This window comes from Phasianus colchicus, chromosome 34 (genome assembly GCF_987193195.1).
Source record: "Phasianus colchicus chromosome 34, bPhaCol1.hap1.1, whole genome shotgun sequence".
Lineage (NCBI taxonomy): Eukaryota > Metazoa > Chordata > Aves > Galliformes > Phasianidae > Phasianus > Phasianus colchicus.
Genome location: NC_143469.1, coordinates 643,272 through 670,327, shown reverse-complemented (window position 1 = coordinate 670,327; position 27,056 = coordinate 643,272). Strand labels below are relative to the sequence as shown.

The 27,056-nt window shown below is 54.1% G+C and overlaps 2 protein-coding genes across 6 annotated transcripts; both read right to left on the bottom strand.

Annotated features, from left to right (window-relative positions):
• Positions 1-408: 408 nt before the first annotated feature.
• Positions 409-10,739, bottom strand: LOC149913818 (maestro heat-like repeat-containing protein family member 7). 4 transcript variants are annotated; one of them, XM_090128730.1, is made up of 23 exons: positions 10,152-10,738; positions 9,754-9,842; positions 9,506-9,637; positions 9,328-9,407; positions 8,773-8,881; positions 8,575-8,664; positions 8,350-8,454; positions 8,083-8,251; positions 7,771-7,871; positions 7,518-7,667; positions 6,990-7,144; positions 6,541-6,673; positions 6,261-6,445; positions 5,991-6,128; positions 5,639-5,756; positions 5,258-5,554; positions 5,024-5,170; positions 4,499-4,600; positions 4,281-4,383; positions 3,794-3,853; positions 3,365-3,711; positions 2,968-3,059; positions 411-2,691 (listed from the first exon to the last, which is right to left on the bottom strand). In XM_090128730.1, the coding sequence occupies exons 1-21, from the start codon at positions 10,354-10,356 to the stop codon at positions 3,560-3,562; spliced, it is 2,820 nt and encodes a 939-aa protein (XP_089984856.1). In that variant the 5' UTR covers positions 10,357-10,738; the 3' UTR covers positions 411-2,691; positions 2,968-3,059; positions 3,365-3,559. The 4 variants fall into 4 exon arrangements, with proteins under 4 accessions (XP_089984853.1, XP_089984856.1, XP_089984855.1 ...); XM_090128727.1 differs by having other exon boundaries at positions 409-2,691; positions 5,258-5,756; positions 10,152-10,739; XM_090128729.1 differs by lacking the exons at positions 411-2,691; positions 2,968-3,059 and adding an exon at positions 3,070-3,238 and having other exon boundaries at positions 5,258-5,756; positions 10,152-10,739.
• A 2,550-nt stretch (positions 10,740-13,289) lies between these two features.
• On the bottom strand, positions 13,290-20,497 carry LOC149913817 (uncharacterized). Of its 2 annotated transcripts, XM_090128650.1 has the most exons (7): positions 19,943-20,497; positions 19,272-19,453; positions 18,860-18,983; positions 18,332-18,394; positions 18,001-18,087; positions 17,383-17,720; positions 13,290-17,180 (listed from the first exon to the last, which is right to left on the bottom strand). In XM_090128650.1, the coding sequence occupies exons 2-7, from the start codon at positions 19,323-19,325 to the stop codon at positions 16,926-16,928; spliced, it is 921 nt and encodes a 306-aa protein (XP_089984776.1). In that variant the 5' UTR covers positions 19,326-19,453; positions 19,943-20,497; the 3' UTR covers positions 13,290-16,925. The 2 variants fall into 2 exon arrangements, with proteins under 2 accessions (XP_089984776.1, XP_089984777.1); XM_090128651.1 differs by lacking the exons at positions 19,272-19,453; positions 19,943-20,497 and adding an exon at positions 18,535-18,655 and having other exon boundaries at positions 18,860-18,939.
• Positions 20,498-27,056: the final 6,559 nt, after the last annotated feature.

The window sequence follows — 27,056 nt, the reverse complement described above, 5'->3', positions numbered from 1 at the left end:
AATAGGCATGGGCAGGTGGTTGGACTAGATGATCTTGCAGGTCGTAGCCAACCTTGTGATTCTATGATCCTGGGACAGTTCTTCAGAGTACACTCCGCCAGACTGGCCCTCTGCTGCCATTGCTGCATGGCAGCACAGCGTGAAGCCCCAAAGCCCCTCGTGCCTTGAGATCGCTTGCTGCGGTGCTGGCCAGGCCGGTCCAAAGCAGCTGCTCTCGACGAGCGAGTGTTCAGTGCTAGATGTCCAGTGCTCGGCTGCTCAGGGCAGCTCCTGCACAGGTCACGTTTCCGGGCCTCTGGCCTTCTCCTTCTTGCTTCTGAAACGTTCACAGTCAGCCCACCTTGATCTTGGAACAATGCTCGCGACAGCAGTGCTCAAAGGAGGCACCTGTTGCAGCCCCGAGCCAGGAGCCTTGGCTGTGACACAGCCTTTCCCACACACAGCTCTCCGGCTGAGCTGGGGCTCTGCTGAGGGCTGGGGAGGGGACAGCCCTGTGAAGTGGGGGCTCCTGGCAGCCCATCCCACGCCTCCTGGTGCCACATTCACCGCTGGGTACGAGCTGTCTGGGAGGAGCACACCCGTGCCCTCTTAGAGATGGCCGGCCGAGTGCCTGCCAAGGCTGAGAGAGAAGCAACGTTTCAGGGGGTCGGGGGGCAGGCTTTGGCTTCTCCTTTGCTTCTAAAGCCAGGGTTTGGATTTTCAATTGCAACATGGTACCTTAACAATCTGTTGGACACGGGACTAGCTTTTACTCAAAACCCAGTTGGCGAGGGAATGCAAATATTTCTATTAAATGCGGAGTTGTTTCTCCTGGGGCCTGAGTTTCAGGGACGGATCCTTTCTTGTATTTTCCTCCATCTCTTCCCATGTGGTTTGACAACCGATGGATTTCTGTACAAGAAGAGAGACTCTTCTCAAATAATAGCTCAGTTCTTTTCCCTCATGCATAGCCCCGGGGTGGCTTCAGCTCAGAACGCTGAGGGAAGGCGGCCATTTCTCTGTCTCCCTTTATCCCTTCCCTACAAGTCGCCCAGCTGCAGTGTTTTGCCCCTAAGCTATGCCAGCGCCTCCCAGAAAGCCCTTCTCTTCCCACCAGGGATCTGAAGGAGCAGCGAGCTGGAAGGAAACAGTCTCCTCTTGGCCCAGGCCCAGCCTCATGCATAGCTACGCCTTTCAAATGCTGCCAAATCCTGGGCTTTGGTGTGCTCAGTGTGCCAGCAGAAGAGAGCGTGACTTTGGAAAATGAGGAACTCAGACTACATTCCTTGCAGCCTTGGGATCTCAAGTTCCTCATTTTCCAAAGTCACGCTCTCTTCTGCTGGCTGCAAGGAATGTAGTCTGTCAGAGCCAAGGGGTCTTGGAAGGAAGAGTCCCCATTGTTCCTCTCCCTCTGCTTTTCTTCAAGGAGACGGCACTGTCTCGCTGCCATTATCAGAGCAAGGGGAGGTTCTTTTAATGTATGTACAGCTGACGGAGAGATGAAGACGCAACGGGTTAGATGTTAGCCCGTCCAGTTTATTACAAATCCAAGTTGTTCAGGGAGATGGGGAAGACGGGTGATAGAAAAGATGGGAAATAAAAGCAAGCAGTCTCTGTAGCAAGCAGGAGAGAGACGGTCACCACCACGGGTCCACGGGTCCAGCTTGGTTCGTAGTTCAGACCTTGATGTTCAGTAGTGATGGGTCAGCAGGGGTTGTTGTTCGGTTGATGACACGGCAACTGTACAAACTTATTTATAAGCCCAAAAGGGGCCACAAAAAAGAGGCAGCTCTCTTTGGAGTGACAGTTCAAATCCAAAGTGGTCGAGTCAGCTGTCTTCGGAGCAGCAGCTCCTGGCTTTGGGATCTCAGCAGAAACTCCTTTCTTCCCATCTCCCGGGCCTCGCCAGCAGATCAGAGGAAGCCCACCTGCATCCTGTTTCTCACTGAATACGATGGTGGTGTTCCCCAGTTCTCCCATACCAAGCTGGAGTTTTTGGTTGCAGGCCAGATCTTCAGCCAGTAAACACTCCTGAGCAATCTCTTCCAAAGGCAAACAGCTCCAAAGAAATGCTTTCAAATGTAAAATGTGATGACCACCAAGTGATGTTGGTTGCCACACCCACCTCGCATCTCCTAGATTAAGTCGGAGTTGTATGGCAAGAAGTGCCTCAGAAAGCAAACTGCGAGCCAAAACCACGGAAGGGTTGAGACAGGCACCCAGGGATGGCAGAGATGGGAACTGTGCACCTGTTTTGCAGCCTCAGGTGGAGCTCTGCTTCTCCTGGGCACCCCATGCCCTGGTCAGCGTGGACAGGACATCCCCCACCTGGGGAGCCCCGCTTTGCTCTTTGGTGGCTGACTCTGCATAGATCTGCTCCCCTTGTGTGTCAGTGGCACCGCAGCAGAGGCATTGCAGGTGCGCTCCTCGGGCAGGCTGGTCTCAGAGCTGGAGGACCATAGGGCTGCCAGCGTTGTTTGTTGCAGGGCTGGGGCTCTGCAGTGCTTTCTGAGCTTGGCCCGTGCCTTTTCTGTCACTCCTCCTCTAGTGGGGGCTTTCACCGCACCGTGTTGTTGTTCTTTGCCGCGTGGAGGTTGCACTGCCTGTGCTGGACCCATCTCTGTCACTTTGCTTTTGGTGGAGCATTTTCCCTTCTTTTTTTTCTGAGGCTGCTTTTTGGCAGAAGATGCCCCCGGGACCGCTGGCAGCTGACTGAAAGGACAGAGTGGGAGGGGTCTGCCTGAGTGGGTGACAGCTTTGGGGCTGAATACTGCAACCCCGAGCCGGGACCCTTGGCTGCAACACAGCCTTACCCACACACAGCTCTCGGGTTGTGCTGGCTCCCGGCAGCCCCATGCCAGCCCTCCATGTGCTGCATTCAGCGCCACTGGGTGGCCCTGAACAGTGACTGTGTGGGGTTGGGCAATGGGCTCTTGCCGGGTCAGGGAAACAGCCCGTGCAGATCCCACCCTGAGCCTGCAGTCTCACCTGGTCTTCTTCTAGACATCGCTTGTTCTCTTCTCGGGCTGTTTTTCCACCACAAAGGTGACTTGGATCCACATGGAGGGGTGGAAATTCCTCTGGAATTGGGAGGGAGAGATCTCATCAGAGGAGACTGACTGTCAGTCAACCTGCTGACACGCAGGGGTGCTCTGGTGTGCCCAAAGCACCCGCGAGGGCTGCTCTGCTCCCCTCGCAGATGCAGAGACCGCGGGACCTTTGTGTGTCGTGCCCAGCTCGTCCTCTCCGGGGTGCAGCTCTGTTTTGGGAGTGCATTAATGGCATTTGCTTTGGGAAAGAGGAGCTGCAAGCTAGGAGGAGCTGCAAGCTAGGAGGGGTTACCCTGTTTGCATCCAGTGTGTGCACGCAGTGCTGATAAACATACCTGCTTTTATCACTCCTTTGTGGTTATGGAGTTTTCGCAAGTCAGCTGGGGTTATGATTGTGCTTGAGGTTCAGGTTGGAGTTGTGGTTATGGTTGGGATGTGGTTTGCTTTGGGGCTGTGGTTGCTCTTAGGGTTGGCGTTAGTGTGGCAGTGAGGAGCAGAATGCAAACACCCCCAAACACTTTGGACGGGCACTACTCCCTCCACATCCTCCGGAACCACTGGTGCGACGCTCTGCCCCTAGGCCTGGTGGGTGGCACATCTTCCATTAGGCTGAGGATCAGCAGTGTCTGCTGCACCAGGCAGCGCACGGCCGGCTCGCTGTCTCCCTTGGCACCCTGCAGGGCTGCAATGGAGCGGGGCTGTGTCACCACGTGGGCCCCACACGGCGCTTCCTGGGGCGCGGGGCAGCGGGGGGGACAGCTCACCTTTACGGATGTCCAACACCATCTCCTGGTTCTCGTTCTTCAGCTGCCGCCCCAGCATCCCTGCACACACAGTCGCTGTCAACACTTGCCTGGCCCCATGGTGCCCAGAGACCACACAGCGCCCAGGGACCCGCACAGTGCCCCCAGGGACCCCCATGAGGCCCCAAGGATCTCCAGAAACCCCACAGTACTCCAATAGCGTTCCCATCATCCCCAGAGACCCTACAGTGTCCCAGGGACCCCAATGACCCCCATGGTGCCACAAATGCCCCCAAAGACCAATGGTGCCCCAATGACCCCCAGAGACCCTACACAATTCCCCACTGAGCCCCATAATGTCCCAATGATCCCAGTGTTGCCTCAATAACACCCAAGAACACCATCGGTTCCCCAGTGATCCCCCAAGGCCTCCCCTGCGCAGTGAACCCACAGCATTCAGACGGGGGTGGGGGCAGAGGGATGGGGACGCATTGGGACCGGGACTCACCCAGGAAGCGCACGGCCACCTCCCTCACAGCTGCCTGGGGGCTGTTCAGATGCAGCACGGTCTGCTTGAGGTACTGCTCCGCATCTCTGTCCCTCTTCTGAAGCTGCAGAGAACAGCACGGTGGAGGAGGCACCCACAGAGCTGCCTCCCCCTCCTTTCTGCTGGAGCAGGGCTGGTCCCGGGGTGGAGGAGAGGGGTTGAAAGGTGGGGATCCTTACCAGGCAGTGAGCGATCATCCAGATCTCTGCTTTACTGGCCAAGCATTGCAGTTCCTGCCAGCCCAGGAACTTGGCGGCATGGATCAGAGCATTCTGAGCAGCCTGGGGGACAACAACACAGTTGGGGGGGTTGGCAAGAGAGCCTGCGGTGTCACCACCACCCCCATCCTGGGGTGGCACCACAGATGGTCTCAGCCCACAGGGTCTGGGGGAACGGCAGTGTGGGATCTGGGAGGGCTTTCCTAAGCTCAATGACTGTAGGGGTGGGTGTGGCGGAGGACGGGAACTGGGAGGACTGTATGGGTGCATATAAGGGGGCGTATCTGATATCCAGGAGGGCTGGATGAGTGAACAAGGGACGGAGATCTAGGAGGACTGTATGGGAGGGTGTGGAGGGGGGTTGCTGGTCAGACCCGCTGACCTCAGAGGCCTTTCCCAGCATTCACAAGGCAGTGAATCAGCAGGGTGGGCTGCGGTCATGCCAGGTGAACCCCACGACCCCGTTATCCCATGAGCTGCGCCCACCTGGGCCACGTTGGGGATGTCCTCATTCATGTGGATGAAAAGTGGCACCAGACTCCTCTCTGCCTGTGGCAGCAGCTGCTTCCTGCCTGGCGCCTCCAGCAGCAGCGCAAAGAGCTCCATGGAGCGCCAGCGCACCTCTGCGTTGTCCTGGAAGGGGACACACATGGGGAGTGGTGCTGAGCTCTGCACAGTGCGGAGGATGTTGGGTGCTCCCTGCTGCCCCGCGACCCTCACCTCGTTGAAGCAGGACAGCAGCTGCACGGCCAGCTGGCTGAGCACACCTCGGATGCTGGCGGGGTGCTGTGCAAGGATGTCCTGCAGCAGACACGTGGCCTGCAGTTTGACATCAGCCCGCACGTCCTGCAGCCACAGCAGCACATCGGGCAGCAGAAGCTGCATCCTCCCTGCATAAAGGTTCTGCAGCCCGCGCAGCGCCAGCTCTCTGCTCTCGCGCCGTTCGCTGTGGATGTATTTCCTGAAGATCTTCTCTGTGCGGGTGTCATCCTTCCGGTGCCCCCGGCAGCTCCACATCTGTGAGGAGTGACGGTCAGCACGCGGGAGGGGACTCAGCCCCACATCCCCCCAAGGGGACCCCTGCATCATCCCCACACCCACCTCGAAGTAGAGCGCCATGGCCGGGACCTCCCTCCACTGCAGCTGGTGGTACTGCAGCAGCTTCTGCAGGTGGATGAAGATGCGGCTCCACTGGCTCCGGCATTTCCTCAGCATCACCCTGTGGGATGGGGGGAGAGCTGAGCCCGTGTTGGAGGGCTGATCCCACAGGTCCGGGCTGGGGGGGGGACTGGAACACCCATCCTGCCCCACAGTGTGCTCTTCCATCTGCATGCCTCGCCTTGGCACCCCTGAGCACTCCCCATCTTGATCCCTACTTATTTCAGGAGGGCAGCATGTGGGGCAGCACAGGGGCAATATGTGAGGCAGCACATGGAGGGGGTTAGGGCCGTACTTGGCAAGGGAGTGCAGGCCATTCCGCCACCTGCCAGCGCCCAGCAGCTGCGCCCACAGGTCATGGGCCTCCATGGAGAACGCCAGGTTGTCCATATCAGTGCACAGCAGCAAAAGGTGCGCTGTCTCCACCACCATCCTGCATAAAAATGGGGCAGTGTGGGGTCATGGGTAGCACGGGGCCAGGGGTCAGCGTGGGGTCAGGGGTCAGCATGGGGTCAGGGGTCAGCGTGGGTGGTGCCGCCGGGTCAGCGCGGCACGACGCTGTTACCTGATGGCGCAGGTGGGTGCAGTTGGGCGGAATGGCTCCTCCGTGATGGCGGCGACCAACAGCGGACCGAGCTCCCCGGAGGACACCAACTGGATGATGAGCGCCACAAAGAGCTCCGGGAAGAGCGCTCGCACCTGCGGGCCGTACTCCAGGTACTGCAGGAGCTCATGCAGCGCCGTGGCTGCCTGCGGAAAGCACCCGAACCGCGCTCAGCTCTGAGCTGCTCCCCCGGGTTGGGCGGAGGGGGGAGGGAGTGTTCCCGGGAGACCCTCAAACTCACAGCCAGGGTAAGGGTGCCGATCTCGGTCTCCTGGCCCAGCGGTGCGATCTCCAGCAGATGCAGCAGCTCCTGCACCATCTTTGGCACCACGTCCACCGAGGACAGCGCCAACTCCCACAGCTCCCATGTGTCCCTGCGGCACAGAGCCATCCTCAGCGGGAGCCTCTCTAAGAGTGGGGTGGGGGTCCCTCTCTGTGTAAGCTGGGGGTCCTTCTATGAGTGGGGTGAGGGTCTCTCTAGGTGTGGGCTGAGGATTCCTCTCCGCATCGGCTGAGGGTCCCTATCTATCCATGTGTGGTGGGCATCCCTCTCCACATGGGGTGGTCTCCCTATGTGTGTGGAGTGGGGGCCTCTCTCCGTTTGGGATGGGGGTCCCTATCCACGTGGGGTGGAGGTCCCTGTCCTTGTGGGGTGGGGGTCTCTCTCTACAGGGGGTGGGGGCAGCGCACTTGTCACAGGTGGGGGAGCAGTGCAGCAGGCTGAGTGTCACTGCACGAGGGTTGGCGGCGGCCAGGCACGGGAAGGTGTCACGGATGTGCTTCAATGCCTTCTCCTCTGTGATCAGCTTCCTGCTCCTGTGGATGGCTGTCACGATGCGCTGCACCTGGAAGGGTCATGGGGACAGCAGAACTTCACTCCAGGTGTCCCCAAGAGGGGCTAAGCACCCTGAAGTCTCCAATCAGACCAGTGCCATGCAGGACAACCCAACCCAACACAGCCTTCCAGCACCCAACCCAACCCAACCCCACTCTAACCATCATGACCCCACCCAACACAAACCCAACCCCCAGCAAACCCAACTCCATCCCACCCCACCTACCATCCAGCACCCATCACCCAACCCAAACCCAACATCCAGCACCCAACACAAACTCAACCCCCAGGACTCAACCCAACTCCAACCCAACCCCCAGCCTCCAGTTCAACCCCACCCCCCATGGGCTCAGCCCCCTGGCAAGCAGCTGCCGGTTGCTCACATCGTTGGGCGTAGGCTTGAAGTCAACCATCAGCACATCCATCATGGTGGAAGCAACCTGGGTGTTGTAGTTGCTGCAGTCCTTCATAGCCTGCAGCACCAGGAGGATGAGGTCGGTTCTCTCCGATGAGTGGAAGTGCTTTGCAAAGCGCTGGGGAGGAACAAACACAGAGGGGGGAAGGAACGTCAACTGTGTTCCCCCCATCCCCACAGACCCTGTGGCCACAAGTCCTGGCGCGGCGATCCCTCCTCACCAGCAAAACATCCGAGGTGTTGGTGGTCCAGGTGAGGGAGAACTCGTGGTCATCTTCCCACTGCTCCTGTTTCCTCTGCTCATCTGGCTGCGCTTCCCAGCCTGGAAAGGAGAGCGAGGTGTGGGTATGTGAGCAGTGCTAGCCCTGCAGGGAGCTGGACAGCTACCCCCCCCGAGCTGGGGCCCTGGGGCACAGCTCCCCAGTGCCATGGGGTTCTTCACTGCCCTGAGCGGCAGCTGACACAGCGCCATCCACACTCGGCCCCGTGGGACGTCTGCAATGGATGGAGGCAGTCAGTGGCCGTCTGCTTACGGCTTCTCCACAGGATAAATTTGTAGAGGTGATGGAGAGCGCTCAAAGCACAGCGGTGTGTTTTGTCCTCCGCGCAGCACAGGATGAGGCTTCCCACCAGCTGCCCCAGCACGGGCAGGCGGAACTCGTCATAGCGGGTGGATCTGGATTGTCCCGAGGAGTGATGGGGCTGTGCGTGGAGAGCAGAATGTTGAGTGCACGCCCAGAGAGGGGAGAGCGGGGAAAAGGAGGGTCAAAGACCCCAGGCTGTGGGGGTCGGGCCCTTACCCTCTCCTGGCAGTAATGCGCCAGTGAATGGCACAGCTTCCAGATGCGCCCCACTACCCTCTGGCGTGCAGCTGAGTTCTGCATGGAGGTGAAGGGCAGCAGCACCTGTGGGAAGAGGAGCTGTTGCTCTGCGCTGCGGCCCCCCGGATCACCCCAGAAGGTTTTTGGGGTGGGGATGGCGGAGGAACGCCCCTCCTCCGTGCGGCCCCCGCGGGCACAGCTCACCTGGAAGACGTTTTTCAACTCCTCTCCAATGCTGGCAGTGGGGTGGACGAACACCAGTGTGTGCAGCATGTCATCCAGAGCTCTGAGAGTCTGCAGCATGGACAGAGTGGGGGGAGATCAGAGGGGAGGAGGACGGGGAATGCACGGCAAGACCCTGTCCTGCAAGGCGGGGAGGCCCTGCAGCTCCCCAGCACCCACCTTGGAGTAAAGGTTTATGTCCAGGTCCTGCTCCGAGGGAAGCAGGAGGAGGCTCTGGAAGCACACAGCAAAGAGAGGGATCTTCTCCTCCAACACCCCCTCCACCTTGCTGCAGAAACAAGGACTGCGGAGCTGAGAGTGCTGCGCTGCGGGACGGGGAGTGGACCCCCCCCATGGGCAGCACTCCGCATAGCGGTGGGGCAATGCCGGAAGGAGCCCCCTCCTCCATGGGGATGTGTGGGGCAGAGGGAGTCCTGAGAGCTGCTGTGGTGGGTGTGGGTTGGGGTTGGGGTTGGGATTAGGGCTAGGGCTAGGGTTTAGGTTGTGGTTAGTGTTAGGCTCAGGCTTAGGGTTAGGATTAGGGCCAGGTTACGGTCAGTGTTAGAGCTGAGGCCCAGCAGGGCTGCAGGACTCCCTCGGCCCTGTGGCCAGCCCCAATGGGGGAGAGCAGCAGCCCGGTACCACCAGGATCGTCCCCTGGGGCTGCAGGGCCATACAGGCAGTGTGGGGCCATCCGAATGCTGCGGGGCCATCCCGGCAGCAGTGGGGCAGTACCTGAGGGCGGTGATGGTGGCTATCGCTTGAAGCCGCAGTTCAGAGCTCAGCTTTTCGTGCGGCTCCTCTGCCAGCAGCACCTGTAGCACAGCGGGATGGCACCGGGCACTCAGTGCTCGCAGCGCCGGGAGGAGCGGAGCCGCCCACTGCCCCCCCTCGAGCACCCACCACCCCTCACCGTGATGTTCTCCACAAGATCGTTCCGGCGGCAGAAGATGCGCAGTTCCTGCGCCGTGTTCCTCTCCGCTGCGGTGTTGCAGATGGTGCGGATGCTCTGCAGGAACTTCATCTTCTGCTCCTCATTCTGAGGCTGTCAGAGAGTGAGGGGAGCGTGAGCAGGGGGTCAGGGGAGCACAGCCCTCCTGCAGCTGAAACCGACCCGGGGGTACAATGGGGCGCCGCCGCGACGGCAGTGGCCGCAGTCACCTCCGTTCTCCGGACAAAGGCCTCAATGTTGTCCATCGCGTAACGCTCCACGGCACACATAGACATCCCAGAGGTGTCCAAGCGGGGAGCTGGAATTGGGAGTGCAGGGGGGGTTGGAATTAGAGTTGGGTTTAGGGATGTGTTTAGTGTTAGGATTGAGGTTGGGGTTGGGATTCATGTTAGGGTTGGGGTTGGGGTTAGCGTTAGGATTGAGGTTGGGGTTGAGGTTGAGGTTAGGGTTGGGTTTCAGGTTAGGGTCAAAGTTGGAGTTGAGGTTGAGGTTGGGGTTGGAGTTCAGGTTTAGGGTTAGGAGGGGGCTCTGCCCTCTGCCGCCCCACGCAGCCCCCGCACTGTGCAGAGGGCGCTCCCCCCCCAGTCCTGCAGGGACCCTCACTCACCGGGCGGCACAACAGTGGGCTCCAGGGAGGGGCTGCCCTTCTCCTTGGCCTCCGCGGGGCGGAAAGGCTTTCTCTCCTCCATCGCAGAGGATGAGGGCTGAGGTTGGGGACCGGCCGTGGCCCGGGCGGCCACGGGCGGCAGGAAGCGCTGCGGCTCGGCCTGAGGGGCGGTTTGCACCGCAGGTCTGCTCGCGTGCTGTCCCATCAGAGTCCTGACGGAAAGTGAGGGGCACAGCGCTGGCACTGCTGGACCTGTGGGGCACGGGGACGCGTCACAATGGGCCCCACTGTGACTCACTGCCCCGCCCGCGTGGGGCCCCAGCAGCACTCAGCTCTGCTCACGGCTGCTCAGTTCCCCAGTCTGCGCTGAGGAATGGATTTCTCACTGCAATTATTTCATTAAGTCATTAAAAAAGAGGGCAACGGAAGCACAAAACTCAGAAATTGGAAATGTGAGCTTGGGGTTGGGGTTCTGGTTCGGGTTCTGGTTCTGGTTGGGGCTGGGATTCTGGTTGGGGTTCTGGTTGGAGTTATGGGTTAGTTGTTGTTTGGGATTGGGGTTTGCTTTGGGGTTGTGGTTGAGTTATGGCTGTGATTGGTGGCAGGGAATCAGGGAATGATTGTGTTGTGAATCACAGAATCATAGAATCACAAGGTCGGAAAGGACCAGCAAGATCACAACCGTCCTCCCGTCACCATGCCTATTAGTACCACAAGCACTAAACCAGATCTCGCAGCTCCTCGTCCAGGCGCCTCTTGAACACTGCCATGGACGGCAGCTCCACCACCTCCCTGGGCAGCCATTCCAGTGCCTGACCACTCTCTGAGGGAAAAAGTTTCTCCTAGTGTCCAACCTAAACCTCCTCTGGTACAACTTCTGGCCGTTTCCTTGGGTCCTGTTTGTTGCGTGGGAGAAGAGGCCAAACCCCTCCTCATCGCAACCTCCCTTCAGGTAGTTATAGAGAGCAATAAGGACTCTCCCGAGCCTCCTCTTCTCCAGGCTGAACAATCCCAGCTCCCTCAGCTGCTCCTCATAAGACTTGTGCTCCAGACCCATCACCAGTTTCGTTGCCCTTCTCTGGCCACGTCCCAGGGCCTCAGTCTCTGCCTTGTAGAGAGGGGCCAAAACTGAACACAGCACTCGAGGTGCGGCCTCGCCAGAGCTGAATACAGGGGGATGGTCACCTCCCTGCTCCTGCTGGCCACACTGCTTCTAACACGGGCCAGGACGCCGTCGGCCCTCTTGGCCACCTGGCTCACAACCCATGCTGGCTGTCACCTTGCAGTAATGAGCAGACAGCAAGGAGTCTTGTGCTTTTCTTAGAAACAGAGGCAAAATCCTTAGCACCAAAACACACAGAATCACACAACTGCCAAGGCTGGAAAACACCTCCAAGATCATCCTGTCCAACCGCCCACCTACCACCGCTATTTCCCACTAAACCGTGTCCTTCAGCACCGCATCTCCATGTTTCCTGAGCACCCCAGGAACACTGACTCCAGTCCCTCCCAGGGCAGCTGTATGGCAACTGCTGAGTCACGGCCTGAACCTCTGATTGATCACCTGGGGCGAGCAATGAGTCAGCCCTGGGAGCACAGGTGAAGGCAATTCAGCTGTGCTGCTGGCAGGGCTGGAGTCTGGCTGCACATCTCCTAGACCCATTTAAGAGCTGACTAGCAGTGGGGAAGGGTCTCTTGTGCAGATAGCTCCTCTTAGAGTCTTCTCAGCGGGCCCAGGACAAGGGTAATTCCTCTATATGTTCTTCTTTGGTGTGATGACCTGCTTAGCCAAACTCTCTTGTATATTTCTTAACTATATCATCTGTATATTCATTGGTTATACAATATGTCCTTTTCTCCCAGAAATACCACATTTCAATTGTGAATGTGATCTTCCAAAAATATGATGTTTTCTGCCAGAAATACCAGTATTCTTAGAAATACTTCAGGTGTTCTCCAGAAAATACTAGATTCCAATACCAAATATGACATTTTCAACCAAAACCACAACATTTTCTCAAAGAAATACCATTTTCCTCCCAAAATTTGCCTTTTTCTCCCAGAAATACCGGCTTTCCCACATACATATGACCATTTCCCCCCAGAATAAGACATTTGCTCCCTGCAATACCAGTCCTCTTAGAAATACCTCACATTTCCTCCACAAAATACTATTTTACACTCCTCAGTATGACACTTACTCCCATAAATATGGCATTTCATCACAGAAATACCATTTTTCTCTGAAATACGTGACATTTGCTCCCAGAAATACCAGGTTTTGCCCCCGGAAGATGACATTTTGACGTGAAAATAAGACATGGCTCAGGTGCTTTGCATGTCGATCTTCCCCTGGCACAGCTCAGCCTGCTGTGGCTGTTCCTGTTCAGCCAAGCTAACCCCTGCATCCTGCTGATATACAAACTGCCTTCCAGTGGGAACAAAAGCTGGACTTACAGCAACTGTGCTATGCAGCGAAGAGCAACGCTTGTACAAAACGGAAAGCAGCAAATATTCTGGAAAAGCAGCTATCTGTACTCCGCCGGTGGTAATAGCTGCCGTGACTGTGCAAATTGCATTGGAAGGACAGGTTATCAAAGCAGATGGAACAAACTTAGAGCTGCCTGCACTCAAGGCCAGGCCGGATGTGGCTCCGCGCAGCCTGGTCTAGTGGTTGGTGACCCTGCCCGTGGCAGGGGGATAGAAACTAGATGACCTTTGAGGTCCTTTTCAACCCAGGCCATTCTATGCTTCTGTGATTCTCCCTGGGCAGCCCTTCCCAGTGCCTGACCACTCTTTTGGAGAAGTTTTTCCTAATGACCTGCACTGAAGCCACAGGCAGATAGGGCCCCGGGGCCTGAAGCCTCATCCATGTAGAGTATTCTGGGGCTGCAGGGGGCTTTGAGGGGATAATGGGGGGGCTGTAGGGTATTATGGCGCTATCCAGGGCCCTGGGTGCTATCTGGGGGCCGTAGGATACTGCGGGACTTGTGGGGGCTCTGAGGGGATACAGGGGGGCTGTAGGGTAATATGGGGGTAAAGGAGGCTTGGGCGGGGGTTGGGGGTTCTGTAGGGTATTATAAGGCTATAGGGGGCTTAGAGGGGGTATAGGGGTGTTGTAGAGTAATGTGGGGTTATAGAGGTCTGTGAGGGTATATAGGGGGACTGTAGGATAAAATGGGGCTAAAGGGTTCTGAGAGGGTATATAGGGGGTCCTGCAGGGTCACAGAGTTGTGGGGTTGCTTGGGGATATGCACTGGTATGGAGTCAGATGGGGTTCTGGGTCACAATGATGGGGTCAGATGGGATGTTAGGGTCACATGGGGTTATATGGTGGGGATGATGTCGGCAAGGATCCCAGAGTTCTGGAGCCACATGGGGCTGCAGTGTGATGGGGGCAGGCAAGGTCAGGGAGTCACAGGGTCATGTGGGGGGATGGTTCATGCGGGGCTGTGGGTCACATGCAGCCATGGGGTCATGCACCTACAGGGTTATGTGGTCATCTTGGGGTATGGCTCATGTGGAGTAATGGCTCATGGCCCCACCTTTGGGCCACAGGGACCCCCTGTCTCCTTTCAGAAAGAAATGAAACCACTCCAACACCACCCCATGCCCCCTTTTACCTCAAACCACTCCCCACATCCCCCCATTCCCCCTATGTCCCCATACAACCTGATACCCCAGTGTCCCACCTGCAGCCCACATCTTGCCTTCTCCTGAAATGCATTCTGTTCCTGCAGGCTGCGTGCCCAATATCCTCCAATGGCCCTATATCCTCCATAGCCCCCGGCAGAGCCTTATAAGCCCTCCTCAGACCCATTACACCTCCCCTTCAGCCAGCTTGGAACCTCACAGAGCCCCACAGTCCCCAACAGCACCCCATGTCCCTAACTGGGCTCCCAGTGAAGCCCCCTATATCCTCCCTCGCACATCCCTTATTTCTTCCAGTCCCCCCTGGTATCTCACAGACGCCCAGAGTCCCTGACAGGACCCCCATCACCGTCCCAGGACCCCCATAGCTCACCTGGGGCTCTGGTGCTGAACTTGGTGTCCTCAGTGAGCTGTGCTGCAGTGCTGCACCCTGAGCCCTTCTGCACTGCTGCAGATCCCAGGGCAGTGGGCACTGCTCTGCGTGTCATCGCCCGGCCCAGGAACACCCCCCTGCGCTGTCTGTGAAAGTCTTGTCTTTGCTCCTGGCACATCTTCCATCTCCAGAGCGCACAAGGAGCGTCCCTCGGACTGCAACTCCAGGTTAACCCCGCAGTGTCCAAACGAGGAATCCCACAGCAACCCACATCTCAGGATGGGGCTGCAGCTGTGCCCCAGTGCCTTCATTAAAGAGAGGAGAATGAAGGAGCGTAGCAGGGCATCTTTCCTCCTGACATTTCCTACTGTCTGCATGTTGGCTGTGCCACGCAAGCAGCATTTGGTCATAGAGCTGTGAGTACAGGTACGTGTGTATACAGGGGTGTGCAGAGATCATAGAACATAGAATCATAGAATGGCCTGGGTTGAAAAGGACCACAATAATCATCGAGTTCCAACCCCCTGCTATGTGCAGGGTTGCCAACCAGCAGACCAGGCTGCCCTGAGCCACATCCAGCCTGGCCTTGAATGCCTCTGGGGATGGGGCATCCACAACCTCCTTGGGCAACCTGTTCCAGTGCATCACCACCCTCTGTGTGAAAAACTCATATCCAACCTAAACCTCCCCTGTCTCAATGTAAAACCATTCCCCCTTGTCCTGTCACTATCCACCCTTGTAAACAGCCGTTCCCCCTCCTGTTTATACGCTCCCTTCAAGTACTGGAAGGCCACAGTGAGGTTTCCCCAGTTTCTTCCTTGTCTTCTCCAAGCTAAACAAGCCCAGTTCCCTCAACCTTTCCTCATAGGAGAGGTGCTCCAGCCCTCCGATCATCTTAGAGGTGGTGCTGAACATCAGTGTGTGCATTGCACATGGGTGTGTGCAGAGTGTTTTCACGTGAGTTAGTTTTGCATGTGCGTGTGCACATGGCTGTGTGCAAGGGTGCAGCTGCGCTCGTGTCTTCATGCACGTTGGTGTGCAAAGGGATGGGTTTGCACACGTGTGTGTATGCTTGAACACGGTTGTGTGCATCAAGGTCTTGGCACAGGGCTGTGTGGTTTTGCACACATTTGCATGCACGTGGATGGAGTGTGCACACAGAGCTGTGCAAGGATGTACTTGCATGTGTGTGTGAATGCACAGTATGTGTGCAGGGAAGTCCTTGCGTGTGGGTGTGTGGTTCTGCACATGTATGTGCACACAGATGTGTGTGCAAGGGAGCAGCGGAGGTTCCTGGGAACAGGAGATTCCTGGGAGAGGCAGAACTCACACGAGAGTGCTGGAGAGCACAGGGCCGGGAAGCACAGCTCCACAGCACTGCGCTGGGCACAACAGCCTGCAGGATGGCACTGGTAGAACCAGGACACAGCGTCATACCAGGCGCTCCAAAGGAAACAGTTCCATCCCAGCCAAAACAGGGACAGGCAGGTAGGCACTGGGGAGGGCTGCACGACAGAGGGACGCCTCCTGAGTGCCACATCAGCAGAGCCTGGAGCGCTGTCTGTAAGCAGAACAGTGCCAGGATGGCAGCTTGGTGGTCCTAAGCTGCAGAGATGCTGCTGTGGGCCAACAATGTGTCATTTTTAGAGAAAACACCGTCCTTTTGGTGAACTTTGTTCGTTATACACTCATTATAAAAGCAAAAAAACACTCAGTGCTGGGAAACGCAGCAATCTCTATGGCATTGTTCTCTCACTTAGCACGCTCGTGGCCAGGCTTTGTTTCTCACAGCTCTTTGCACGTGCTCTGCAGACAGTCTGTTTGTGGGCAGTGCAAAGGACTGCTGCCTCCACTGCATCAATAGACGGCAGCATTCACTGATGGAGCTGTGGGAGTGCCACGAGACTGTTGGAAATATCCAAATAATTTGTCAGGATGGTATCTCTGATAAAGCAGATTTTCTTTGCAATTGCAATGGCAGGCCTCCTGCAAGCAGGAGAGCACACAGAAAAAAAGCGTTACATCCTTTATGCACTATTTCTCGACGCTTATCTCTTTCTCCCCTGGTTCCTCATTGGCTGAATACTGCAGGTTCACAATCTTCCCGACATTCAACTAAACATACAGATACTGGATAAACATCAATTTTTGCTAGCTAAGCATATATCATTAATTAGCTAAGTTCTCACACTTGCTCATTCAACACTCAGTCATTGTTTCTGGACATCTGCTCGTCCTTACATAGAGATAAGCTTGGAAGGAGGATAGCGGGGAGTATTTTGATGCCTGCCTGTTGCATCCATCCCAACCTACCCACAGAGCAAGGCAAGCCAGCCTTGTGTAGAGGCCCTGGCTTCTTTGATGTTTGTGAAGTCTGTTTTTCTTTTGCTGAGGGTCTCCTATCCAAGCGGAATAGCCCTACAACATGCTTTCTAGTCCATAATACTATACCTATACTATTTGAAACACTTAAAAACGACTGCAGTTTTGCAAGCAAGAATTACTCACACAATTCAGCAACTATATTTCTAAAGTATGTTACTAACAGTATGGTATTTCTACTTTTTCACATCAGCTATCTCGAAGGACAAGTTACAAAATACAAGTACACTGTTCTCTACTTCTTCAGATAAATTCCCCCTTTTTAATATCTAATGCAGAAACAACATTCCATTCCTCCAAGATGAATAACGAGGAGGTGGTGCAGCAGTGCTGCTGGACAAATCAGGCCGTGTGCTCTTTGTCAGTCTCTAATTGTGACTGTTTTTTATTGACTGCATCCAAAGGTGGAGTGCCGAGTTGGGCGGCACTCGCAGCGCTGCCCTGTAACGCCGCGCACTGCAGCTGCTGCCTTCTGACGCTCCGCCTCTCAGTCCTTCAGCTGCAGCTTCTGCATCATCTCCACAAGGCTGTTCACTGCGGAGGATTGGAAAGAAACAAAGCGAGTGCAGAAACAGGACACCACTTCCCTCGGGAAACCTCTTCCATGTCTGACAGACGGAGGCCTGGGAACAACAAGAGCCGTGTCAACAAGAGCTAACGGAAAGAAACGGGGTTACACATTCTGGTACCTCACTGCCTTTGGACTTTGGCCTTCAACTCTTTTCCCCTCTACAGAGAAGGAAAAAGCAAAGCAAACCCTAAGCAAACTCGGGGTGCTTGGAAAGGGAAGCAGCTCAGCACGGCGGTACCACAGCACCTGCTCACCTCTTTGCCTGGAGCTCCGCGCTGCGGCAGGCCCAGGCTGTGCTGCTGGAGCCGGCACGCTGTCTGTGCTCTGACCGCCCGCTCTCTTTTTGGCAGGCAGCTGCGCTGCTGTTGGTCTCCCTTCTTCCAAGCCCTTGTGTTTACATCCAGCCTGGGCCTTGGAGACGGAGCAGGGGCACACGGCAGGGGAAGGTCTTCCCCTGTGCTGGGGCCTGCTCTTCTAGGAAGCTCTCCGGCCTGGAGAGGAGCTTCAGCTGCTGCTTGTTGACAAGCTCTCTCAGAGCGGACCTGCTGCACCACTTTCACACAGATGTTGCCATTTGGCTCAGCACCAATCTCTGTTAAGAAAGGAGAAGCAACAAGATTGAACAAGAGCCCAACGCTACTTTCAGTCTGCAAAATGGGCCACAATGCTAGGACGTCTCATCTGGAGTGTTCACAGTTTTAGAATCTCGGGTGAACTGTGGGTTCACATTTCTAATCAGTGCAGGAATGCTAACCTGACTGTGATTATGACCACAACCAGCACACAACGACAACAGTCCCAGGAAAGGACAGGCAGAAAGCCTAACTAGAAAGACAGCGCACCACACCCAGATGCCTATTGTGTGCCTGTACCTCTCTTGGGTGCCATGTCACACTCGGTGCTCCTCCTCTGCCCTTCCGCATGGCTGCGCTTCAGAGGAAGGCCACTGGCATCAGCTTCTGACAGAAAGAAAACAAGAAAGACATGAAGAGCATCTCCTTGCAGGAAGACTTCAGCAGTCAGCCACAAACTTCTGGTCAAGCGTAGTTTCTTCAATTTGCCTTTCCATTGCTACAGTGTTGTGCTACTTCTGCAGTCAGCACAGATCTGCAGTGTTCCTTCCTCTCTCCTCCATCACACACCCCTTCACGCAGCCCTATTTAGAGGCAGGTACCCACACCACAGCTCACAAGAGCTTCTTACCTGGGGAGGCTTTCCGTTTTCCCCCAAGCCCAGCACCATTCCATGGATGCACAGGCTCTGTCCCTGCAACAACAGATCGTGTGTTGATTTCACAGACACCAGGAGCAGCACTGTCCTGTGAGCCCACGTCCACCCCCAAAGAAACAAAAGACACTGTTTTACAGCCAAAGCAGAAACTGATGTTTAAACTGCAGGGCACTTACACAAAGCATGACTGCTCTCATTCCTGCTCAGATGGCAGCACAGGAATCCCGGTCTGCCTGACAGCTTGAAGGTGCACCAGCAAAGAAAAGGTGCAAAAGCCGAGGAAGATATTTTTTGGCCCTAAAAGGAATTCACTCAACTTAAAGAACCATCGTTGATACACAGACATCTGTCTCACTGCTGCCACCAACTGCCACTGTTGGCATCTCTAACGCTTCCACAATGGTTACTTGACATCCCCTACAGCACTGCAACCGCTCAGAAGTAATACTCAAAATTCAATCCTCCATCCTTCATGACAGAGGAAGGACTGAAGAAACTCACTTTTGCGTGGCAGGAAGGACGGTCCGTCCCCATCACGTCCCTCTGTGCACTGCAAGGCGCTGTTGGATCTCCAGCAGCCTGCTGGCTGCTGCTCCCAAACATGGGGAACCGCACCGCGCTGCTTCTGAGGAGAGAAAGGAAGAAACGTCGGTGGGAACGGGCAGCCAAGGTTTGCAGAGAGCTTCCAGATTGTGCCAGAGATAGATTATCAGAGTGCTGAGAGATTAATTATCACTAAGGGAAAATACAGCCTGAGTCATTTCCACGTCATTAGCCTGGGCTGTCAGCAGTGAGCGCAAAATCCAACTGGTTTTTGAGGCCACAAAGGACCAGTAGGGCTCCTCCTGCTCCACCCCTTCCCTTAAACGTGAGAAAAAGGAAGAAACACCAGGCAAGGGAAACCCAGCCATACCTTTCCTCTCACAGAGTAAGAACTGGAACTGCGGTCATCCCCTTGCTGAGACATGACCGCAGTCTCAGGAAGCTGAAGTTCCGAGGGCTCTCTGCACAGGAACTTCTCTGCTCTTGGAAAGAGATGGCTTCACTCTTCCTGAGACTGCCTCGGTCTCTGAAATCTCCTTTTGGACAGGAACCCTGCAGAAATTATCAACAAGTGAAAACTCATGAGGAAGAAGCATTTTCCCAGCTTTCTTCTGCCATGCAAGGTAGTGTGTTGAGGAGGGCAACGTCTGGAAATCAGCTGGCTGCAAGAGCTGCCCAACTCTAGCTCCAGTTTGTGTCTGACTGTCATGGCTTCTGTCAGCAAGTGCTCTTCTCAGTTCCCTCAATAGCTCTGCACCCAGCCATCCGTGGGGCAGTGAGGCACAAGTTGCACTCTGTGAAGTCTGCACTCTCCTTCCTTTTCAATGTCTGACATGAAGGTGGGGCCCCAGCAGTGGATTTCTAAGGGAATAATGATACTTCATCACCCTCATTGAATCGTGGGATGGAATCTCAACAAGAACCCATTTCCCCTGGAAACAGCCGTGCTGAGGGGCACTGCAGGAGCTGGGAACTCCTCCCCAGCCCAGCTTTTCTGCTGAGACACCTCCCAGCAACCAGCCAGCACCAAACCCAGCTCACCTGCTCACTGCTCAGCCTGAGCTGTGCCCAGCTCACACACACCGCAGTGGTGCTTCCAGTGGGCTCTCACAGGGTTATCTCTCTCAAGGAAGGCTCAATAACAGCTCAGTCTCTGCGTGCAGCACGCTCACCAGCGCACCAGCTCTGCTCACCAGCTGTGGCACAAACGCTCCCAGCCCAGCAACCACTGTGACCTCAGCGAGTGCCTGCATCACTTCTGTGCTTTCATCATAAGTGAAGGAAATGGACACCTCCCAGATCCAAATTTTAGGAAACCAACACCATGGTCACCCAATGGGGTTATTTGAAGTAAAATAACGAAGAAGTGAGGATGACTCTTGTGCAGCCCAATAAAAACCAGGAAAGACCAACATGGCCTCATCGTGGTCAATGGAGCCCCGGGGGGAACTAGTAGGAAGCAATAGGAAGGCACATCTTTATGCCCCAGGGCCGGTGCTGGCCTCTGACTGTGGCTTCAGGCCCCAGGGCTGATGTCGGCCTCCCGGGCTGTAGCTGTGGCTTTCAGTCCCATGGCCGCTGTCAGCATCCCTGGCTGTGGCTTTAGGGCCTGGGGTCGGTGCTGGGCTGTCTGTAGCTTTAGGCCCCATGGCTGGTGCCAGCCTGCCTGGCTGTGGATGGCGCTTTAAGCCCCAGGGCTGATGCTGGCCTTTCTGTGCTTGTGGCTTCAGTCCTCGGGCCCTGTGCCAACCTCTCAGGCTGTGGCTGTGGCTTTCAGCCCCATGGCCGCTGTCAGCATCCCCAGCTATGGCTTCAGGTCCTGGGGTCAATGCCAGTCTCTCTGGCTGTGTTCTTAGGCCCAGGGCTGCTGTTGGCCTCTCAAGCTGTGGCTTTAGGCACTAAAGCTTGTGCCAGTCTATAACAACATGCATTTTAAAATAGCTCATGTAAGTAAATGAAAGCAGGAGAACACTGAGCTCTTCTGGGTATTTCTAGAATTGGGACGGAGACAGGAGAGCGTGCTCAGATGTGCGTGCTCTACCACATTTGTAAACATCGTTAAATCCTTGTTATCCTGCTTTACAGGAGTAGGGTGTGACAAGAAGTCAATGACTATCAGTTTACAGGAGGTGATGAATTAAAACAGCTCCCCTTCTTCCCTTGGCACTTAAGTTACAGAGTTCTCCTATGCCATGTGCTGGTGTAATACCTCTAAGCCACAATATTGATGGGTTCAGCAAAGCTCACGGCAACAGGCTTTGGTCATCCTCAGATCTTCATGATGAGAGAGACTAAAAGAAAAGAGTACAAGGTAACAGTCGTATAAAGTCACAACTTTAGCACAACACCTTCTGTTGAGATTCCCACCAGTGAAGAAGTATTAGTGCCACTCCTCGCTCCTTGCTGCTAGGATGGGGCGTTTGAAGACTGATGCATGTGCTATATGATCAAATCTCTCTTGCAGGAATAAAGTGCTGAGCAAAAAGAATGTTTGGGCCAGGTGACCTCAGAAGTCTGGCTCTAGTGGATGATGGCAGGTACCTGATGGAAACAGGTATTCTTGTACCTATTCAGCTTTTAACACAAGTCAGGTGTGCTGCAGCAAGAACCATCAGGCTCTGAAATGCCTTTAAACACGCACACTACCTGTTTCTGTCCTGCCGTGCCATCTTTGTTTATTTCTGATGCAGGAATTTTTACCAGCATGTATTGGGCTTGCTTGCTTGTAAAAGGAACGTTACATGTAGTTTTCACAGAGAACTTCTGTTATGATTTCTTTATGATTTTATCCTGTCAGAAGAAGTGCTGCAAGAAAGGGCCCTGCCAATGCCGGTAAGTTCCTACTCAGCTCTGCGTGACGGACCCCACTGTGGAGGGAAGCGTAAACGGTGGCAGTTCAGAGTCCTCTCTTGCCAGCTTGACGTGCTGGATTTTGAGCTTATGAAGTGTGCTCTGTCTCTCTAAGGTGTTCCCTTCTGTTTCAGTGGAGAAGGGCTGCAGGGTGATACTTCTCTTGTGGCTTGCAGATGTGCTCCTTGGCACAGACCTTTCTTGTCCTGCAGCATTGTTTCCCCATGGCAGACTGTGGGTGTCCCAGATTCAGCCTTCTATTTTTCTAGTCTGACAAATATTTTATTTGGAGGAGGAAAGAAAGAACGTAGTTCAGTGAGAATAACATTTGAGTGCTAACGCAGTGAGGTGAATGAGGGCCACAGAGGCAACTTGGTGCTGTTGAAGCACTGTCCATTGAGAAGGTTGGAGGTAAGACCTGCTGACAGATGTGGATAATACTTTTGGACTGAGGTGAGAAGAGAATAAAACACGATGACTGAGCTGCCTGCAAAGAGCTTCTGGGGGAAGCTTGGTGCCAACGCTGAATTTCATCTGATAACATCCTGTGCATGTTCTACGTCTATTCCACCCTCCATCCTTCTCACAACCATACACGGGGCTCTGGGCAGCGGACGTTTCTGCTGTTGGGGGTCCTGCTGCCACCTCGAGGTATTGAGCCAAACTGCCACCTTCTGTGTGAAACATGAGGAAAAACCGCAATTCTGAACCCACAGCATCTCAAAGTCCCTTCAAGAGCCCCCAGCTACCGCCCTGAGCCCTCCAGTTTTCCCTGCTGCCCCTTAAAAACCTCAGGAGTGCCAGCAGCACCTCGTCCCTTAGGATGCCCGGTGGATTTCACAAGGATGCACTCATCTCCTGCACCGTGATCACCGGCAAAAATATCCAACGGCGCTGAGCCGAGCTGGGGGCTCAGCGGTGACATACAGGGAAACCTGAGCTGGAGGAGCTGCAGCTCTCGGCTCGCAGCAACCACCCCAATGTCCCCCAGCTGCTGGACGCGCTCTGCGGGACGGGCACGTCTGGGTGCGCATCGCCTGCACGGGCTGTGCAGCCTGCCTGGTGCAAGCAGGGGAAGCGGCGCGGCGGTGGCAGCACTGCGGGGAAACTTGCTGTGGTGCAGCGTGAGCCTCCGGTCCTGCTGCTGGGCAGCGCCGGGCGCAGCCTGGCTCCATCCTATCCGCACCTCCCTGCAGGGACCGATGGCCGCGCCCGGGCTTTCTCCGCACGGACACCCGCGCCTCCGCCGGCGCCATCACGGGGGCCCCGCGGCCACGGCCGCCATTGGAAGAGAGCCCGCGCTCGGCCCCGCCTCCGCCGCGCTGCCATTGGTCGGCCCGCGGAACGGGGCGGGCGCTGCGCGCGGGGTCATTGCATCATCACCGCGCACGTCGCGGGTGGCCCCGGCCCGGCTGCCCGCGGCGACGCCCGCTCCGCTGCCAGGACCCCGGGACGGCCGGGCTCCGGCTGGGGCTGCGGGAGGAGGAGGGCGGGGACGTGGGGGACCGCAGCGAGGCCGAGCCCGCGCCGCCCCGTGCCGTGCGGGCCTTCCAGCGAGGCGAGCACGGGCTGTATCCATGCCACGAGGAAAGCGCTGACTGGGGGCGCGCAGCGGTGTTCACAGCGAGATGAAGCGTGTTTCTTTATGCATCCGCTGCTGTTTCTGGAGAGATGAATGACTTCGGGTGCGGTGAAAATTGTCTCTTGCACGCAAACTCCCCCTTTTCAGAAGAATAGAGAATATCAGCTGGAGCAGCACCGCCACAGTGGTGCCCACGAACCGCTGCACCATCGCTGAGGCAGCAGAACAGCAGAGCAGCCTTCCGTTCCCACTTCTGAGTCCACGTGGGCACGAGATGTGGATCTAATTACAGGAGTGAGGTTCGTTTCCCAGCATCCCCTCCTGTCCTGTGATGGGGAGATTTGTTTCATTGTGTTTCTTTAAAACATGATCTCAGGAGGCTTTGACCCAACTGCTGGGCCCTGGTTCACAGCGCAGCCCCGTCTGCTCCTGGAGGGCCTTTTCCTGCACTCAGTACTCCGTGGCTGCCTCAAGATGGGTAGAGGAAAGGACAAAACACACCCAACTTAAAGCAAAAAATGTAAGATGGGAGTCTGCTACAGAGTTGGCCCAGAGCCTGGGAAAGCTCTGCTGTCACCAGACGTGTTTAGGGAGGGTGAGAGAGTAAAGGGGAGCAAACCACGGGGTTTCCTGCAGAGCTTTGGTCAGTCCCCAGACAATTTGGGTCTCCGTCATGTTCAGCTAGACGAAGTCCTCTGGGACTGCACATTTCACTTTGACCAAGAGGTAATAGGAAACAGCCTGGAGAGGAAGGCCACATTTAGCCCTACAGTGTACCCTGTTGGAGCTCGGCGGGAGACAGACACACAACCACATAACTGATCAGAAAGTCTCAACTTTAATCAGCAAGGTTGCGTGCATTTATGTTGGTGCTAATGAAGCTCATACATATTGCAAAGTCTTAGCTCCTGATAGGCTTTTCAGCTACTTGTAGCCCCAGCCCTTCTTTGTACTTTTTGTGGTTAGACCATGCCATTTATCTTTCTGATTTCTACATTCTGCTTCCTTCCTTCACATCCTGTTACACTGCTCAAGAGCATCATGTCCTTGTCTTGATTACATCCTGTATATTGCTCAAGGGCAGCGTATCCTTGTTTTGTTTACTCTCGCCTCATTAGCCGAATACTGTCTGTGTGGCCTTTCTCAGCAAGCCAGGTCTCAATCACGCTCCCCACACTTCTTTTTGGACAACTAGGCTAGCTCCTACTAGCTTATCAATTGCCCGGTGCATTAAGCGCTGTAGACAAGAGAACACACATGGCACCACCAACAGTAACACAGTGAATACCCCCAGTATCATAAGCACAAATCGTATGCTGTCTCGAAACCAGGGGCCAATTCCTAGCCCACGGAGCCAGTCCTCTAATCCCAAAGCCTCTTCTTCCTGCAAATGGCTGGTGAGGGTTTGTAGCTTAGCTATTTGTTGGTGTATTGATGACGAGTGTTCCGTGAGGTTCATGCAGCACATTCCATCAAAGTTCTCGCATCCGTGCCCGTGAGCCAGCAGTAAAAAGTCTATAGCGGTGGGATTTTGCAGTGTGGCATGCCTGACCGAATCTGTATCTACCAACAATCCCCACTCTTAACATCACGCAGAGCAATGCATTCCTGCAACTGATGAGCGCTTGGAGCCAATGGAGTGCGGATGAGCTGTGACGTTGGGATGGCACCTCGTCCCAGCCCAGTCGCTGCTTCTCGTTTGGCAAATAACAGTTTTCTTCCAAATATGTGACATTTTCTCCCCAAAATAAGACATTTTCACTCAGAAATACCAGTTTTCTCCCCAAAAATAAGACATTTTCACTCAGAAATACCAGTTTTCTCTACAAAATATGACATTTTCTATCCGTATGTCAACGGTTTATGGGCTGGTTCGGCCCTGTTCTAGCCCATAGCTGTTCACTAGCGGGACAGAGGGATCTACAGATCTGTGCCTCCAGAAAAGAGAAACAGGGGATCCCAAAATAATTGAAAACAGTGACAACAATCTGAGGTGAAACAAACTAATTTACTGAATATAGTATCAGCAAAATATAATGAGATAGAGCGTGTACGAAAGGTGGATAGGCCTCACCACAACACTGAGGTGAGAAGTGCAGTCCATTGAGCCGATGAAGAAAAGCAGACGGAGAAGAGCAGACGGAGGAGCGCAGGCGAAGAAGAGCAGGCGAAGAAGAGAGCATCTGGTGACCTTGCCAGAAGTTCTATCTCCTCACTGACCACAAAGCCCCCTGGGGAATGTAGTTGTTCTTCTCCTCCAAACAGGCACCCAGAACTTGAGCATCAGCAGTCAAACCACCAGTGCATTACATGACGTTATGATGTGGAATACTGATAACCAAAAATCATAAAACCATGACACAGTAATTCCAGTTTTCTCCCCTACATAACATATTTTCTCCCCAAAATACCAGCTTCCTCCTCAACATGTGAATTCTTCTCCCTAGAAAAACCACTTTACACACCACAGTATGATATTTAATCCCAAATATATGACATTTTCTCCCCGAAATACCAGTTTCCTTCCAAAATTATGATATTTTCTCCCAGAAATATCACATTACACCAATATATATTGTATTTTCTCCCCAAAATATGACATTTTATCCCCAAAATTCCAAATTTCTCCCAAATATATGACATTTTCTAACAGAAAGACCACTTTAAACCCCTGAATATGACTTTTTTTACCCCTAAATATGACATTTTCTCCCAGAAATACTAGTATACTCCCCTCAATCTGACATTTTCTCCCAAAAGTTCAACATTTTCTACCAGAAATAGCAGTTTTCTCTCAGAAATATGACATTTTCTATCAGAAATACCACTTTTCACCCATATGTAAGATATTTTCTCCCAGAAATACTAGTTTCCTCCCCAAAATATGACATTTTCCCCCAGAAATACCACTTTTCTCCCAAATATGTGACATTTTCTCCCAGAAAGACCCCTATGAATCTCAAAATACACCTTTTTTTTTTTTTTTTTTTTTTTTTTTTACCAAAACCATGTTATTTTCTCCCATAAATACCAGTTTTCTCCCCCTGTAGAAGATATTTTCCTCAGGAAATAGCAGTTTTTTTCCAAACATATGACATTTTCTCCAAAAAATACAACATTTTCTGCAATAAATGCCAGTTTTCTCCCAAATATGTAAAATTTTCTCCCCAAAATATAACATTGTCTAACAAAAAAAACCAAAAAAACAAAAAAACAAAAACCCCTTCACACGCATGAAGATTTCTTCCAAATATATGATATTTTCTCCCAGAAATAGCAGGTTTTTTAGAAATAGTTCAGGTTTTCTCCCGGAAATACTAGGTTACAATAAAAAATATGAAATTGTCAATCAAAACATGACATTTTCCTCCCAGAAATACCAGATTTTTCCTTAAAATATGGCATTACCTCCCAGAAGTACCAGCATTCTCAAAAATACATGACCATTTACTCCAAAACATAAGAGCTTTCTCACAGAAATACCAGTTCTTTTAGAAATACCTCACGTTTCCTCCAAAAATATTACTTTACTCTCCAAAGTATGACACTTACTCCCAACAGTATGTAATCTTATTACAGAAATACCATTTTTCTCCCCAAATATATGACATTTTCAACCAGAAACACGAGTTTTCTTTGAAACACTTCACGTTTTCTCCAAAAAAATCTGCATTACAATACTAAATATGACATTTTCAACCAAAACTATGACATTTCCTCCCA